This window comes from Alosa pseudoharengus, unplaced genomic scaffold (assembly GCF_046254945.1).
Source record: "Alosa pseudoharengus isolate Yale_2024_CS ecotype anadromous, Long Island Sound unplaced genomic scaffold, YU_APseudo_1.1 YU_APseudo_1.1_scf_12, whole genome shotgun sequence".
Lineage (NCBI taxonomy): Eukaryota > Metazoa > Chordata > Actinopteri > Clupeiformes > Clupeidae > Alosa > Alosa pseudoharengus.
In genome coordinates, this window is record NW_027468587.1 from 33,351,313 (window position 1) to 33,369,245 (window position 17,933).

Below are 17,933 nucleotides of genomic sequence, written 5' to 3' on the forward strand. Positions count from 1 at the left end.
CAAGTCTGTGCACTAATGAAGGCTGCAGCGTAAGCATTAGCATTAGCATAGCTCCAAAGAGAGAGTCGACCTCATCATCAGGAGAGTTTTATGAACCCTGCTCTGGGAGGTCTCATGCACTGTGATTCACAGATCAATAGATCTAATCCGAGATCAGGGTTGGCTCTATGGGATTACATTAGTCAATAATTGACAGTAGGCTACATATCAGTTCCGCCCCCTAAAGGAAGTGCATTTCAACTCAGTGGGCGCCCTGAGGCTTCTATGGTCATGCACAGGACTGAAAACAGGACCTACTTTACCCGGTATTCAAGTCCTCCCTGATAATATCTAAGTGTCTGTCACATAAATATTTCTGTATATTTTTATATTTCACATGGAAATGGAAATTGGTTATGTAACTTGGTGGATGGTGGTTATTATAGCAGGTAATGGAGGATCCTATTTTTTATTTGACCTTTCAATGTGTTTTTAAATTATTATCCATTATTTTTTTATCTGGTTATTTTAATTGCCAGAGATGCCTTTTGTTGTAAATCTAACCGCATCACTCGCCAACATCAAATGTCCAAACAGCAGTTGTGAAAAATACATCAATATCACTAGATGAAACCAAGGGCTTATTTTGGAAAAAGGTAAATGTTATTAAACTTTAACATATTAATATTTTCATTAGACAGAACATTGCATCATAGTTGATCACAGATTTCAAAATTTGGGAAATCACAGTCTCAGAGCATACATTTTGTTTAGGTGATAGAGTATATATTTGTCATTGTTTACAAATAACATCTATTTTTAAATGCTTGAAATATTACATTATGCCGTATCATTTTAGAGCAGAAATAAATATATTGCACTTAAAAATCATCCAAATGATGTTATGTTACCGTATGTCTAGGTTACACAGAACATGGAAAATAATACAATAATACAAGCATTACAAAACACAAAATGACAAACAAACAAACAAAAAAACAGAGAAATCACTCTGCAGATCGACGTTCATAACTGTGCGTACAAAGTCTTCTTTCAGCAAGCAACAGAGTCCTTTCCTCCTTCAGCAAGTACGGTGCCATTATTGATGACATTATTACCAAGTCTGCAATGTCTTTTTTACATGACATCCAGGACCATAATCATACAAGTAGGGACTTCATCCCCTGGACAGAAATAAATTTGTAATTTTTTGTGAGCACCCACTGTAGATTCAACAGACTATAGCAAGAATGGCATCATAGATTTTCAAAGAGTTGGCTTTCCATGCAGATACTACCAGAATCCCTTCAAAACACATCAATTTATGCCACATTTTTAGGTCACAGCTTGGGGGGAAGAGTGAAGACTGATCCTGTATTTGTTTTTTAATTCCCCATCAAATGCATCTTCTCAGAAAAAAAATATATTTTTCAATATATTCTGCACAAGTCCAGTTAATTCAAAACAGATAGCATGGTAGATGTCAAATAAAAGAAATGATTTGATGAACAAGTACATTTTCCAGCTTCTGCAGCTCCTCCGTGGATAAATAACAAAGATTCATCACTAGGTCATCTCTAACGTGGCCGAAGAGTTACACGTCTCCACTCATGGTTTACATTCACCGACACACACACACACACACACACATTATCCTCTGTTTTAAACATGTCAATTTTGAGTGCTGTTCCATAATTAGCAGCTGATACACTGACACTGGTGGCACAAATGAAACTCATTTAGCCATGAAGTAGCCTGTTTCCCCTTGCCTGCGGTGTCGGAAGGAGCAAGAGAGAGAAGAGAGTGTGTAAGAGAGGGAGAGAGTAAGAGAGGGAGGGAGTGGGCACTGTGAGGCCATTAGTTACAGGTGTGGACTTCCTCCAAGGAGACTGTTGACATACTTGCTTGGAGATACAATAGATCAGCTCCATGGAGAGAATTAGAGAGCCAGAGAGTAAGCGTGGGGAAAGCTTGGGACTTCATTACAAACCTATAGGCAACCCATAACAAACACTAACACTGCCCATGGAAAGTGAATTGCGCTATTGTTAAGTATGCTGCTTTCAAATGAAACGCACAAGAAGTATGAGAATAAGGGGGAGAGTGGAAGCCCACTAGAACATAGAAGCATGGTCTGCAGCCATAGGACCAAAACATGTTGATTACAAGGGAGACAGGAGCAAGCATCAACTAAATATATTAATTATAAACACTTTGTTTCCACTTTGCTGCAATGTTGAAATGAAATGAAAGCATGGATAGCTCTGTAAATCAAAACCTTTCGTATTTCCCCTACAAAACACACTGAATAGACAAACTAGACTCATTGCATTGCATCATCCATCCAAGTTCAAACCAGCATGATCTGCTTCTACATATCAGCTGCTTGCAACTTCATCACAAATTGCAGTGATTGATGGGATATTTTGTACAAATGGAAAAGTGGGTTTAAAAACCAGACATGGGGGATGTGAAACGCCTTCCAGCCCTCAAGCCGAACAGCACCATCACTTAGTCTCAGAGTATCATTCTGCACCATAAATGAGTTCAAAACAACAAGGAGTTAAAGACCTTTTTTTTCAGTGGCAGGCATTAAATATTTGGAAGTCTGACATAGAGGTAGCACTTTTCCTTGCTGAGGAAGAGGACACAGGGGGTGGTCAGTATGACTGGACAGTCCAGAGCGCCGCCCCTGTTGGTTTAAGTGGACAGGGCTTTAGTGGACAGGGCTTTAGTGCATCACAGTCTGTTGAAGTTCACATGTGTTGCAGGGTGGTGATGAGCCCTGTTCATGTCATCTACTCTGCATCTTTCAGGGTCGTCAGTCCATTCCATGCATTCCGGGGGGGGGGGGGGGGGGCAAATATGGACAAATAGAGGGAGAAGGAGGAGACAGAGCAGGACACACAAGTAAGTCATCATGAGCAGCTGTCAATCATTTGCTGTCTCACCTTAGCTGAGTGGCCAGGAGAAGGGCCAGACAGAAACGCTTCTGTTGGTTTTGCTAGCAAGGTCCCCTGTGGGAGGAGCACTGTGTGTGTTCCTCAAGTCTCGTTAAAATCCACAATCCTCAAGTCTGTTAAAGTCTCTCTCGCCGTGCTCCAACTGTGCTGAGTACTGCTGCAGCAGTTCCGCGTCATTGAGTAGTCCGTTTCTTTAAAGTTTATACTCACACTATTTACAAGGAGGACTTATTAAACATGATACATGATATCCTTGTTTTTTGTTTTGTTTTATCAGTGTGGGTGTGTCTATGTGAAGTTTGTGTGTGTATTCTTGCGTGTGAGCATGTGTTTATGTTTGTCTTTGTATGTGCACTTGTATGTGTGTGTGTGTGTGTGTGTGTGTGTGTGTGTGTGTGTGTGTGTGTGTGTGTGTGTACACACCAGCGATTATGCACCGGAGAGTACACACGAGATATAAAGAGAGAAGATCACAGGGCCACACGCATCAGCAATCCCATCAATCCCCTCTGCCAATCACGGCAGTCATACGAACGGCGTCATGACGGTGGAGGAGTGTCGCAGTCCCTGGATGGCGGCGTACGGGCCCTGCTGGAAGTAGTGGTGGTAGCGGGGCATGTGGAAGGAGGGGAAGGTGGGCCCACTGCCCTGCATGGAGCCGGCCAGGGCCGAGGGCGTGAGGGGCACCCCCAGGCGGCTGTAGGGGGGTAGGGAGCCCTGGATGGGGTGGGGCAGGGGGCTGCCGAGGGAGGCCGTGCTGGAGCTGATGGCCGAGAGGGACTGGGGGTGCTGGAAGCCGGAGAAGCCCGAGGTGGTGGTGACCCAGGAGCTCAGAGAGAGGTTGTCTGAGGCAGTGAAGGCTGAGCCTGTGGGACAAGGTACATTACAGCATAAACACATTCCTCACAGCAAACATTTTGTGTACTAAAATCATTTTGCAGTACAAAGGGCATTATTTATAAAGGTTTATTACAATATAATAAAAAATATATATAATAATTATTATCATTATTTATAAGTATATTATTATTATTTTTTTTTTATTTTTTATTATTATTTTTATTATTATTATTTAATACTTGTAGTAACAGTAGTGGTAATAGGGGCATAGCAGTTATACGGCCAGTAGTATTAATGTATGAAATTCACTGCGCCTTTGGTAATCTTTCTAAGGAAACGGAGAGAGAGGGCCTTACCCCTGCCGTGTGCGGAGAGTCCGTCCTCGCCAATGCCCTCCTCCTCGCCTGCGTATGTCCTGATGGGTGACCGGGCGTATGAGTGCTTATGGATCAAATTCTCAACACTTTCCCTGCATCAAAACCCAAGAGACGAGCCCAAGATATATCTCTACTTTCACAGAAAATAAAATGCACACAAAAAGCTATAGGTGCTTTCACCCAAAGTAATGCTGGATACAATGGATGGCATTGGTGATTACACCGGACTCATGCCCCTAGCAGTAAGCTGCAAGGGCTGTGTACTGACCACTAAGCCACTTTAGGATAAAAAGGAACACAGTGGAATATGTCTCTTTTGCAGATAATCAGAAATTGCAATGACCTCACCCCCCACACACAAATGGCAAACATCAACATTTAGTCACATCTGTATCGTGAGTAATTTCTGCTTTTTTACACACATTTTTTTACACACATGTTCACACAGTCGTACTGGAGAGATTCTACACTACACCACAACACACAGCTCACTACACGTCACGTAACAAAAATAGCATAAACAGACACACAAAAAAGGATCTTTTAGCACCCACAAACAATACTTGAAAGGGAGGGTTTTCAGAGAAAAAAATCACACACACCACCAAACACACACATACACACACACACTGCCCTTGTTCCTTTTTTGATCTGTAAGTACATTAGTTCACGTTCGATTAGCCTCTCCTTAGGCAGCCCCCCTCCATGTATGGGAGAGGGCAGCACAGGCCTAAGAGTCCCCTGCATCACAAGGGCCCATGCGTCCACATTACGGCCCCCCAATTAGGTTAGGAAAGTGCAATATCTGTCAGCGGTGCAATACAAATATGTGTGTTTTTATCAGCGGCGCGCTGGCGTGGAGGGTAGAGGGCCCTCACAGCTCCTGCCGGCCCTGCTACGTGGGTGGCTGGTTTCAATCAGTCACAGCAGCCAATCGAATTATGCCATGTTTTAGTGCAGCGGCCGACTCCAGACTAATGCGATTTCTGCAGCTCCCCAAAGATCAATTGATCACATCTAATTCACAGCCTTCCCAAAAAACAGGAAGAGTGAGAGAGGGAGTGTGTGTGTGTGTGGGGGGGGGGGGTAATTTCTTTTTTTTTTGGTGGTCTTTTGGTTGTCAGGTTGGAAGTGGGTTGTATAAATGCATTTAAGTACTGAATATGTGAAAAGGTACTGGCATACACACACATACACACACACACGCACACACACACATTCTCTCTCTCTCTCGCTGTCTGTCTTTCCACTGTAGCGCAGATATTTTCCTACACCCGAAAGCTTGGCACGCCAGCCAGTTAGACACACACAACCACCCACACACACTACTGTAGTGCAGATGTCATCCCCGCCTGCCCAACACTCTCTCGCTTTCTTATCGGATCTGGGTCAGAAACAAACACACTTTAAAGAGAACAGAGAATTCTTAGTACCTCTCAATGTCCGTGAGTCTGGAGGAGTCTCGGAAGCCTTTGGCAAACGGGTTGCTGTCAATCTTCAGCTTGGTTATCTGTGGAGCAGGATGCCAACAACAAGATTAAAACTCATTCTTTCTATCTCTCCTACTCTCTCTTTTTCTCGCTCTCTTTCTCATTCACACACGCACACACGCACACACACACACACACACACACACACACACAAATTCAAACATACACACGCACACATGCACACACACACACACACACACACAGACACAGACACATAATCAGTCACTCATATATATGCACATATACTGGTATGTGTACAACACTCCTCCTCTGTGTGTGTGCCTCTGTCCCTCTATCGCTCTCTGCCCCCTCCAACTCCCTTTTCTTCTACCCCTCTATCACATCATAACGCCTCATGTAGACTAAACAAATCTGGGCCACTGTTGGCCTCTGGGATGCTGCGTCAAAAGCCCACTCGCATGCCTACTCCATCCCAACACACAGAATGACCATAAACACACGCAATGCTCCTCAACCATTCTGTGTACAGCTTTCAAAACTTACGATAAGATGCACACAGACATATACTGTCAGCTATGTGCGGCATTAAAAAAAATAGAAGGATTGTCAAGCTTTCCAAGACAGGAATTGGATGAAAGTAATTTGCTATACTGTCACTAACAAGACGTCTCTTTCACTCGTGGAATGCCAGTTCAAAAAATAATATTTCAAAGAAAATGTAGATGATCTTAATTCTTAAATTACTGAATAATAAACCATCAAAGTCAGAAAGCCTCAATGCCACCAATGGATTACCCTGTTTGAATGACAACATTTCAGCCCTTTGGGACAATAGGACAAGAGTTCACTAAAGAGCTTTTCCTTTTTCTTTTCAATATTTTGTTATGAAAATATACCAATTAATGGTCTTTATTTCCTTGCTGACCTCAGATGCTGTGACCTTTGAACTCACCAGCTGGTTCTGGTAGGCGGTGACGGCCGTGAAGACTGTCTCTGTGAAGATGAAGGTGCGGAACTCCTCGGACTTGAGATTGAGCAATGAGGCGGTGTGGTCCTTCTTCTTGATAATGTGGACCCTCGGCTGGTACTTGTGCATGGAGTTCAGAATAATCTGCAAAGGGGTACGAAAAAATATTTTACAACACCAAGACATCACTATACCAACTAAATATTCAAATACAATAATCTGAAGCTCCCTCTGAATCAATAGCTATTTGTGTGTGGTCCCAATATGCAATGATAATTAATAAAGTTGTGGTTTTGACAGAAATAAACCTTTTCAAAGACATGGTTACAAAAAATGGCAAAAATATGTTTTCTTCAAAAATGTCAAAACGTAATATGACATATAGCAGTGTATAATAAGAAACTAATTCACATCCACTATAATTTTGAGTTTTGGTGAATGTGAGAATGACAGAAATAAATACATTTGAATTTAGAAATTAAAATCAAACCAAAAATGTATTATAACTGTGTAATATAATTATATCATAAAAATGTCCTAACCCTCAGTGTTTCCTTTCCCATTCTGCACATTCAATTTCTTTTAATATTATTCTTCCTTTAATATTGTTATTTTTTTCCATTTCAAATACGGAGCACATTTAGACCTATCATGTACTAGGATTTGTGCGTAGGTCTCTGATTAAATCAAATTCTTTGCTGTACTCCTCCAGGAAAAAAAGATTAATAAACAATCAGTCACTTGTATAACAGATCAAGTTATTAATGAGTCTGAAAAGTCAGTATTGTAGACAACTGGCAGAGTATACATTAACATCACCATCAGCTATAATAAAACAAGGACCTCAAATCTTCCAAACACAGATAAGAATTTTCTAAATATTTTCTTTTCAGTTTGTGTATTCTAAATTGTATTTCCAAATGCCTATCCTGAAGAATAAATATACAGTAGCCTACTGTGGAAAGGTTTTATTTCTCTGTCTATCCCCTACATTAGTGTGTCAATTAAAATATCACAATTATATCACACTGATTTTGTAAATTGTTCAATCAATTTAGTTTCGTTTTATTGCACTCTAAAAATATTGATAATTGGTTAGCAAAACTATGCATGTCTTTTTCAATGGACCATTGCATGCATTGTAACCTACTATTTCAAACGTGCCGAACACTTTTGCTTTAAATTAATGATAATAACTGTATAATAGGCCAAATACGATAATAGGCTAATCTGTCGATATTTTCTGTGCAATTACATTTACTATGTATCCTTACTATCCATTTGTGTTTTTAAAAACCTGCAACTTTTAAAGCGTTTTTGTGAATAAATTCATTAAAATAGCCTAGGTTACATTTTAACATATAAGGAGACACATAGGACACAATGCGAAAAAAACATAGGGAAAATATGCTGTATTATTAAGAATACATAAAAAGGCTGTATGTTTAAGCTCTTTTTTGCAGACGGAACATTTGCGCTGTTATGTCGAAAGCCCCGTTATTTGCCCGACTTCCAAAATTACATGAATAGTTTTAGCCTACATGTCATTGGCTGATCTGTTACGCATAATAAGCTGAAGTCAAAACAAAAACGAATGACTTAATGAATAAATATAGGCCTTTATCAATAAATAGTATTATACATACATGTCCGTGTTGGTCCAGTTCGTTATTGGTGAGTTTGACTTTTTCGAAGGATACCATCTGTTTCAGTAACTGTTCCCCAGTAAAAGGAGAGTCTGGATGGACATACAACCTGCGAAACCATCAAATGTAATGCAAATTACTTAATTAAAATTACATAATTGGGTAGGCCATAAGATATGTTATTACTAATATGGACTATTGTTTTTTTTTTTCAAAGACTAGGCTAAATGTAGACATTTGGAATCACATTTTTCTCTAATCATTTAGGCTACATACGTTATTTAATTTAATGAACATAAAGCTATATCGTTTCTGGGTTAAAATAGTAGAACTAACGTAGTTGAAACATTATTTTCGGTCGTAACAACAGGGGAATGAATTATCGGTGAAGGGGATGGCGCAAATTCAACTCACCTTGCTGGCAAGGGGGGGTCAGCTTTCCCGGCCACGAGCCACGATGACCGGTGGTAGGCATAGCGATATCTCTTGTTGTCCACTGGAACAATGTCCATCAACACAATGTATTTGGCGTCAGGGTCGACTCCAGAAAAAGACACGCGGATGGTTGGAAACATTCTTCTGTAAGAGGGAGGAGGCAGGGTGATAAAAACGTTAGTTAAAAACGACAATGAATCATAAATAACTATATTTTCGTAGAACTCCTGTCTTCCCGGCCCAATTAAAATGTGATGGTGGTGTTAGATCATAGACGAAGCTACTTGACTATTTAGTAGGCCTAGGCTATCCAAGTTCAGCAGATGTCATGTAGACCTAACTAATTTTTCAGTTTAAAATGATGGTGGTGCTAGCCTAACAGTAAGCCTGCATGATATGTGCCATATCACCTATCTTAAAATAAGCTATTAAATGATATTGCACATCCACTTGGTGCATGACATCATAACAATGTTCGTGATAATGTCTGTGCATAATTAAATGCGTAAAATATTTTGTGCAGGAAAAATATTTGCCAACAACAAGATTTGTTCTGGTTTTAAACCTCTTCAACTGTATGACACATAGCATAAATTATTAGGCTATGTTTACACAGAAGGTTTATATTTAAAGGACCATCCATATCATTCGAAATCATGCTGCACCCAGAATGACAAAGTGGGCGTCAAAGGTTGCGTGTGGCTTTTAAAATAGGCTTTTGTCGTATGTTGTAGCCTTCGATAGGCCTTACAGGTGGTATACCATTACGCTCACCTTCCAGATTTGGTGATGATCATTTCCGTACCGAGGTCATGAAATTTATCCCAGAGCTCTTTGGTTTCCAGGCTGCAGGAAATTTTGGCCATCTCCTCACTCGGCACACCGGGAGTGGTGGGAATGAGGGGTTCGGTGCACACCGCCGGAGCCGGGCTGTTGAACTCGCCGTGAGACTCCAGGGAGGGCATCTCCCCCAAGCTCTGGTTGCAAGAGGACTTCTCCACAAATTGTTCTAAAAATGGAGAAGATATATGACACACCTCAACTAATTCGGTCCGACCCTCCAAAGTCATCACTGAGACCAATTGAAGTCCGAAATAAGTCAACTTATAATTTGCTGTTTTGCGACACGTAGCCTACAGGCCTGTTTTATGTCAGGCCCACATTATCATTATTCTGCTCCGTGCTCACTGTCTGTCACAATATGTTTACAGTCAACGGTGGGCCTACATTTAATGTTGCTTTCATTAACTTAACATTTTAACCTTTCTTTAAAACTATATGGACATGCTATTACGATAAAGTTCTAAAGTAGGCTTTTGCACTCCTGAAAATATAATGCTCCTGAAAAATAATGCGTATTGCTTGTAATAGGCCTATCTGTGCTTCACCTTGGACCACTGTGTCATAATGTTGTAGCATCCCAAATTCAAAAAGTGACAGTAGGCTATACCGACAGAAATCTTGTCAATTTTATTGTATAAATAAGAGAAGGCTACTGTCATTTATTGGAACCAAGCAGAGAAAGGTTTGGTTTCAATATGCTGGAATCCATTTGGCTAGAATGACGCACAACTTAGGATTCAATTTATCCTTTACCGAGGTATTTTAATGCATAATTCAAATCAGCAAACAGAGAGGTCTCATTTTCCAGAGAGAGAGAGAGAGAGAAAACATAGGCTATCGCAAACGTGTTGACTGTTGCGTGTGTAAAAAGCGCTAGCCTCCAGGGAGTCCAGGCCTTAAACTGCAGTTTTACAATTACATGTTATTTCAGAAATTGTATTAAGATGCGCTTTGCTCTCATATCACTTTAGGGTCATGTCTTTCGTTTACATTTTTATGCGTAGTAAAATGTTCATGTGAATTATAACTGTGGTTCACAGATTACGTGCTCCCACATGTAGCCACAAATAAAACGTGACAACAATCTGAATATGACTTGTAATTTTCATGAGCTGTCCTATTACATTCAGTTTTTAAGAGTTTCTTAACTTACCCAGTGGTTTGATTGTGTTTTCCTCCGCTTCCTTGTCTTTAGTTTTCCCGCTGGACATTAAAGCGGCTATGGAGAACGCATTTGCCCGAGAGGAGAGTTGCGGCTTCGGTGAGGCTGTGTACTCCATGGCGGTAAGATTGTTCTTGCGTTCTAACGCGTAAATACCCTTTCCGGTGGATTGTCAGTAGACAATGGATCATCTAAGGAAGGCACAACTGGTTTCAATCGTACCACCAGTTGCTAAAAACACATCTAATGTAAAGTGGAATCTGGATAACACGAACAAATTAAAGCGCTGGTGTAAGTTGAAACCAAATCGGCGGAGACATAGCGCGATACCCTTGACAGGAACCCTTATGTTGGTCGGTCTGAGACAAGATCCTCATTGCGTCTGCTGGACACTCGCACTCGACTTAATTTTCAGCCCCCTTTCAGTGGTGCAGCAATCAGCCAATAGTTGTTTCGCTGTCGACGTCACTGCTGCCCAATGTCCTGTGAGTTGAACCTCAACAGAACACTCCTTCAAAAACAGCTTTCCTGCCCATTAAAAAATCCGTCAAAATGGAGAATCCGCAGTTTGACACTTAAACACCTGCCTGATGGTTGGAAACGCATGACAGGGTTTGATAAAAACGAGGCAAGAAAATTAGAACAGTTCAGTTTGCACAACCCACATTTAACTCAGATAGGGATTTATGAGAAACGTGTCTGATCGTTTATCTTTAGGTAAAATCATTTGGATACTCTATCAAACACACTTTTAGACATTTATGAATAAATATATTTCCATAGTCTATACGGGGACACATGCATCAATCGGTCACTTTTCCTTATTCGAACATCTTTCCACTATGTTGGCCTATAGGCCCGAGCTTGCTTGTTTTAAACGCGAGTAAAATATTTGGAGTTTTATTTTATGTTTTATGCATTACAGGCTATACTTTTTTATTGAAACATGTACTTTAAATCTTAGAGGTAGAAGCACTTCCCTTGACCGTTCATCTGCATGCTCTATTCAGACTATGATCCATAAACGTAGTCTATAAAAACTTTGAGTTGCCTAATGTAAAATCACTGTACGCCACTATATCTGAAGCTTGAAGAAGAAGATGAAAGCTGAAGTATAACAACCCATAGTGTTATCCATTTATAGGGCTTGCTGCGTAAAATATAGAACATATGAACTGCATTGTTATTGTTGATCATTGTTATTTAATTAACTTTGTTATTATAGAAATATTAGGCTACTAATATAGGCTACTATATTCTATAATATTATATTGGGGTATTAGCCTATTTTTATTATTACTACTACTATTATTATTATCGTTAGCCTATTGTTATTATTATTTAGGCCATAGCTAGCTAAAACTCACGTCACACGTGACATTGCCTCTATATCGTTTATCGTCTTTGCTAATTTTTCTTTGTCCTTTTGAACTGGACAAGAGCGCAAATCCTGTCTAGACGCCACCTCAAGCCTTCTCGAGCGCTAGCGCATTTTCCCACTCTTTCCTGCCAAAGGAGCACGTGCCTTTCAGGCTATTAGCGTTGCCACACAGTTGACCTAATCAGCAAGTCCAGCTTTTATGAGGTTATCAGTTGCATAAATAATGCCCTGAAATGCTCTCATATAAATCCGGGACGATTAAAACGCAAACGCATAGAATGGACTTTAGATTCAAGCCTAAGCTACTGTTTTCTTTATTCACATTTTTTAAAGTGAAGATAATTTCTCTTAGGAGTGTTGTCGTGAAGGCAGAACAGGTTTTAGCTGATAAAGTTGGCTTCCAAAAATGTCTGTCATTGTTTCACTCATTCATTGACCCTTCTCTCTGACACGCACGCGTCTTCGATCGTCTTGTTGATTTGTCAGAGCAGAGCCCTTTCCCATATCCAATTGAAGCAACTTGGTGTCGCACTTGCTGCCGCACTGTGGTGGGGATATAAATATATATTTGAAAAGCGCTGACTCCTGTGTTTTTCTCGCTTGAGGAATCACCTCTCATCCTCAATGTCACTCACTCTGGGTAGATGGACGCATATATACACAAGAACCCCACATCCACAGGGTCTTAAACCTATTAGGCGCCTCCCAAATGCAAATCCAATGCTGCAGATATATTATAAGGGGACCTGGGTTGACAAATTAGATTACCTTGCAATTGCCAGTGGATAATGTGCTAAAAGCTTTCCCACTTAGCGTAACTCCTTACTGAATATTATTCACACATTGGGGGCTGGTATGCCGGCCGGCCGAGGGCTTCTTAAAGACATAGTGGGCCTTAACAAAAACACAGAGGTCATTGTCACCGGCTTTAGGCAAACACTCGGCAAAAAACACTGCTTTAGCCTTTGCCATGTGTTGGTTGATGTCTCATCATTTGCGAAGTGTCATGTAAATGCAATTATTGTGACCAATATCAATCTTAGGATTTTAAGTGCCAGTCGTTGAAATTTAGAAAAAAAGAAAAAAAAACTTAACTTAGCATGGACTATATGCGATGCGTTAAACTGTTCAGTAAGATTAAGGCTGGTTGCGCCGAAGGCCTCATACAAAGCATCGAAAGTCCAAAGGTAAATGCATCTCATTTATGCGTCAATAAACTTTCTGCCGCTCAAAAAGTTGTGATTTTGACATTTCAGAATAGGCTAGTATTTCATCTATCTAAATTATACAGGCTATTTTTTGTGGTCACACCTGGTTGTTATTTTCGATCATTCTAGACAGAGAGATGATAACTGCCTAGGTTATTCAAAACATGCCTTCACAATAAAATTACAGCTGCGAAGTCTATATGATAAAGTAATCTAAACAACCAAATAGCCTAAATTATTGGCGACCATACAGTTACATGAAATGATAAGTGTGATAAGAAATTATAAGAAAAATGAAGACTGATATAGCAGTGGGAGTGTGAAAGATATAAAAACAAACAGCGTTTAAAGGCATTATGAATTTATGTCTCCTTGTCATTTTGCTGACTTTTATCTGAATCGAAATATCCTTTTTGTCTGCAAGGAAATATTTGAAGGGTTGTGTGTGCGTTTGTGAATGAAGATTCTTGGCAAGTTGTTGGTGCACCGACCTTACAAAAGTGCTAAATGTATGATGTATTCAACAGATGTGAAGTTTTATGGAAAAGTGTTAGACTTTCAGTGTCAGAAGTGTTAGAGATGTCTGACCTAATCCATAACCCTTAAATTAGAGAAAAAGTAAAACATTTTGATGGGGGTGGTTGGGGGGGGGGGGGGGGGGGTCTTATGGACCCTCTGCTCTCTAACATTTCCCACAATCATCTACATCTACACATTTCTCCTTTTTCTCCACTTTGATCATTAACATGACTTTTATTTAATTTCAGTCTAATCTAATTCACCAAAAAAAAAATCTTAGTTGTCTTTAGAGTAAATGAGGCTGGATTGAATGATTTGCACATATGTTTGTGTTTATGTGCTTTTATTTTTTAGCATGTTCTATAATGGCATGGAGATGCAGACATAATCTCCTGTCCTGTGGTGATTCAGCCAAAGCTTGACCAGCTCAGCGCTGAGCAGGGGTGCATTAAGGAGCGCAGTGTCGTCTCTCTGTTCAGCTAATTGCAACCTGAGATGGAAACAGCCGAACGGGCAGATTGGAACAAGTGTGATAAGTTGCCACTGTTTGAGAGATGACCTTGAGATTCTGGTGCCAGGCCCCTCGCTCTGGCCTCACCAAACTGTTAAGAGCAGACGAGTGGTGGTCTGCCCTCTTTCAGCAGTGAAACACCCCCACATGCCCCCCACCCCACCCCACCCCACCCACTTACTCACTCACTCACTCTCTCTTTCTGCCCCTCTTCCCTACAGCCCACACACACACACACACACACACACACACACACACACACACACACACACACACACACACACACACACACACACACACACACACACACACACACACACACACACACACACACACATTCACACATAGACTCCCTCTCTCGCACACACAGACTCATGTACACTGCCCTGGGCTCAGACAGGCCCTCTCCGGGCTTTGCGGGGCAGGGAGGCGGGCGGGCAGGCAGGCATGCGGTGGCTGCTCCGGCGGTGCCTCCGTTCATATGACTAATTAGAGCAGCTTCACGCTGCGCTGTTCTTTTTGATGCTGAGCCCTGGTGATAATTGCCACGTCCGTCCAGGGGCACCGCGAGGTTAAGTTCAAATGCAGCGCCGTCTCGACGCCCTCTCTTTCACCCCCGTCTCTACCCCACCCCCCTTCTTACACACACACACACACCGACACACACACACACACACACACACACACACACACACATTTCCAATCCCTGCTGCCCCCATCCTCACCCTTCTGTTGCCCTGACCAGGGCCATGACAGAGGCTTTTCTGAGGACTTCTGAGGCAGCCCATCAGCTGGTCTGACTAGTGGACACTGGGTAAGGGGGAGGGGATGTGTGGAGAGGGCAAGTGTGCCGACTAACTGGCTCAGGGGGTTATGGGGGTGGGGGGGGGGGTTGGGGGGTTTTCACCCTTCCATGGGATTAGACTCATTAAGCAGACCCTCAGATTTAAAGACGTCAGTGACTGAGATCCGGCACAGTTAAATCTTTCAAGGTTTTTTTCCGCCCTCTCTCTCCCTGTCCCTCTCTGTTCCTCTCTGTTTCTCTCTCTCGCTCTCTCACTCACTCTTTCTCTCTCTGTGACTTAAGTCTTTTCCATTCATACCACTTGCCTGGGTCGGCTGGTTGGTGGCTTAGCTGTAATCAGCGTGGTGTGGCGTGGTGTGGCGCGGTGTGATGTGGCGTGTGTGGGTGACTCCGGGACTGGGGTGCTCTCCTCTTTGACAGAACAAGTGAAGGTGCTTTAAGGTCATTAGTCGAGTGAGTGAGAACGTGTCAGGTTTTGGAGGGGGCAGAAAATGGGAGGAGGGTGGTGTAGTTTGGAGGATGGTGCAGCAGTATGTAGCTTGCAGCCCAAGCGTGGGAGGTGTGTATATGTGTGTGTGTGTGTGTGTGTGTGTGTGTGTGTGTGTGTGTGTGTGTGTGTGTGTGTGTGTGTGTGGTCTGTGCATGGTATGCGCAGTTCAAATGTCCTCATCCGCAGAATTAAAATGTGTCAGTGCAGACTTGTGCGTGTCAATTCATGCAGATGAGTCTGCAACAGCAAAAATTAGTTGAAAAATGAGATTGAAAGGCACTAAATAAAGCTAAGTTATTATTGAAAGGCACTAAATAAAGCTAAGTTATTATTATTATTATTATTATTATTATTATTATTATACTTTGGAGACATTCATGCAAATGTATTGCATTGCACAGATCTGTGTCTGCATAAGTATACTTCCCCTGTCCTAACTGATTAATTGCACTGGTTGTGATCACCGATGAGTAACGACCTTTGAACTCCACTTAAACCCATTCTCTGACAATACCACCAATTCTGAGGTCAGGATGCCACATAAGACATTACACTGGCCAGTGAAGACCAAATGTTGGTCTTATACTATAGTAATATCAGAAATGTCCATTTTTAGATCATTTCTTAAATGACATGTTCCTCTGCCCAGATTTCTTGTGGATTACAAGGTCTGCATGAGTGCAGTTTGTCTCTATCAGAGTGGTGAATCATTTCTGTCTTTTCTTGCTGCTGTAGACAGTTACAGGCAGGTTTGGGTTTGGCAGTGCCATCTTGGGCACCGTGGACAAGCTCACACTAAAAACCTGTGTGTCAGCCTTCAAGGGCACTGGCAGGGATCACGATAGTGTCTCTCATTGTTTCTGTCTTTTGACCTTTTTTGACTCTCTTTTTACTTTCTTTACCCTTTTTAACACTTCTTCTCTCTCTTGCTTGTTCATTTTTCTCCATGTGGCTAACAGGACAGCCCCCACCCCCCACCCATCTCTGGTCTCTCCTCTTTCCTCTCCCATTCGCCAGCATCAGCATCTCTCCTCTGTCTGTACACGGATATGGGACATCCTCCTGGTCAAACAAGTGTAAAATCTTTAAATGGGAATGTTTAACTCTACCACTGCCATTAATAATGTACAAGGCTGCTGGTTTAAAAGTGTACTGGCGTGGTTCAACAGGCACTTGTGTTGGGAGGGTGCGAGGGGACATTTCCCCCCCAAGGACCGGCAGGCGTGACAGACACGTCCAAGGAGACAGCGGCAAAGCCTTTTTGCAACATCACACGACACCAGGTTTTTAGCGACGATGGCGCGGTGATAAAAGCCGGGGAGAGCGCGTAGTCGAGGGGGAGGCTGTGTTTGGGACGGGGAAACGGGGCGAGGCTCAGAGGGACCCGGGCTCCGCAAACATCCCTTTAACGGACGGGCTTAATAGTGTTTGTGTCCCCGGAGCCACCTCTCTCTGGGTCTCAGAGGCCTCGGGTAGTGGTGATCACATTTCTGGGCGTGATGGAGGTGGCGTTGCACCCCTGCATGTTAAGTCGCGCCGCTCACCTCCGTGTCCTTTTATTGCTTCGACCTCTAGTTCTTGGCTCCACACTTAACTTCGACAGATTTTCACTTGCACACAGTGGAGAAAGGCGTCCTCCACAGCTCCATAAAATAGCCTTCAGGCCAGTCTGAACGCAGTGCCACCCGCCCTAGAGCCTCTTTCCTGGGCTCTTCATGGATAGATCATAGATCTAGCTCACTCCATCACAGATTGGTTTCTGTCATTCTCTGAAACTTATCATTACTGTAACTAAGACCAAATTGATGAATTTGGCTGGTAAACTATTTACAATTTAATGAAACGTGATAACAAAATGACTGCATTTTTTAAAAATATCAAGAACAATTTGAACTCCAAACTGAGGAAGCTGCAGCTGTGAGGTAAGATTGTAGTTGTGTATTTGTGTTGTATGTATTACTGGTGAGTGTGTGTACTTGTGTTAAAAAGTGAATAGATGATCAATCCTGATTTAACCAGCCCTCCTGGCTTGTGTAAAGGCAACTGTGTGTGTGTGTGTGTGTGTGTGTGTGTGTGTGTGTGTTTGTGTGTGTGTGTGTGTGTGTGTGTGTGCGTGCACGTGTCTATGCCTGTACAGTTATACCAGAGAGTACTGGTACCTGCTGTGCTTTGCTGTGTGAAGCCAGGGCTCCTGGGTGCTAACAGCTCAGCAAGAGGAGGCCAAAGTGGCGTACGTGCAAAGAGCACCTATTAGTCCGGCTCCCTTTAACCTCTGTCCACTCCAAACACCACAGCAGGGTTCCCCCCGGGCTAGCCCACGCTCACTCCAACCCTAACATCCCCCCTGGTCTGTTCA

The 17,933-nt window shown here is 42.2% G+C and overlaps 1 protein-coding gene across 3 annotated transcripts; it reads right to left on the reverse strand.

The window, feature by feature from the left end:
* Window positions 1-3,297: 3,297 nt before the first annotated feature.
* On the reverse strand, window positions 3,298-11,030 carry tbx20 (T-box transcription factor 20). 3 transcript variants are annotated; one of them, XM_076280931.1, is made up of 8 exons: window positions 10,655-11,030; window positions 9,433-9,667; window positions 8,638-8,802; window positions 8,224-8,332; window positions 6,563-6,721; window positions 5,593-5,669; window positions 4,139-4,197; window positions 3,298-3,808 (listed from the first exon to the last, which is right to left on the reverse strand). In XM_076280931.1, exons 1-8 carry the CDS (start codon window positions 10,779-10,781, stop codon window positions 3,468-3,470), a joined length of 1,272 nt encoding a protein of 423 aa, XP_076137046.1. In that variant the 5' UTR covers window positions 10,782-11,030; the 3' UTR covers window positions 3,298-3,467. The 3 variants fall into 3 exon arrangements, with proteins under 3 accessions (XP_076137046.1, XP_076137045.1, XP_076137044.1); XM_076280930.1 differs by having other exon boundaries at window positions 4,139-4,251; XM_076280929.1 differs by having other exon boundaries at window positions 4,139-4,257.
* Between the last annotated feature and the right edge of the window lie 6,903 nt (window positions 11,031-17,933).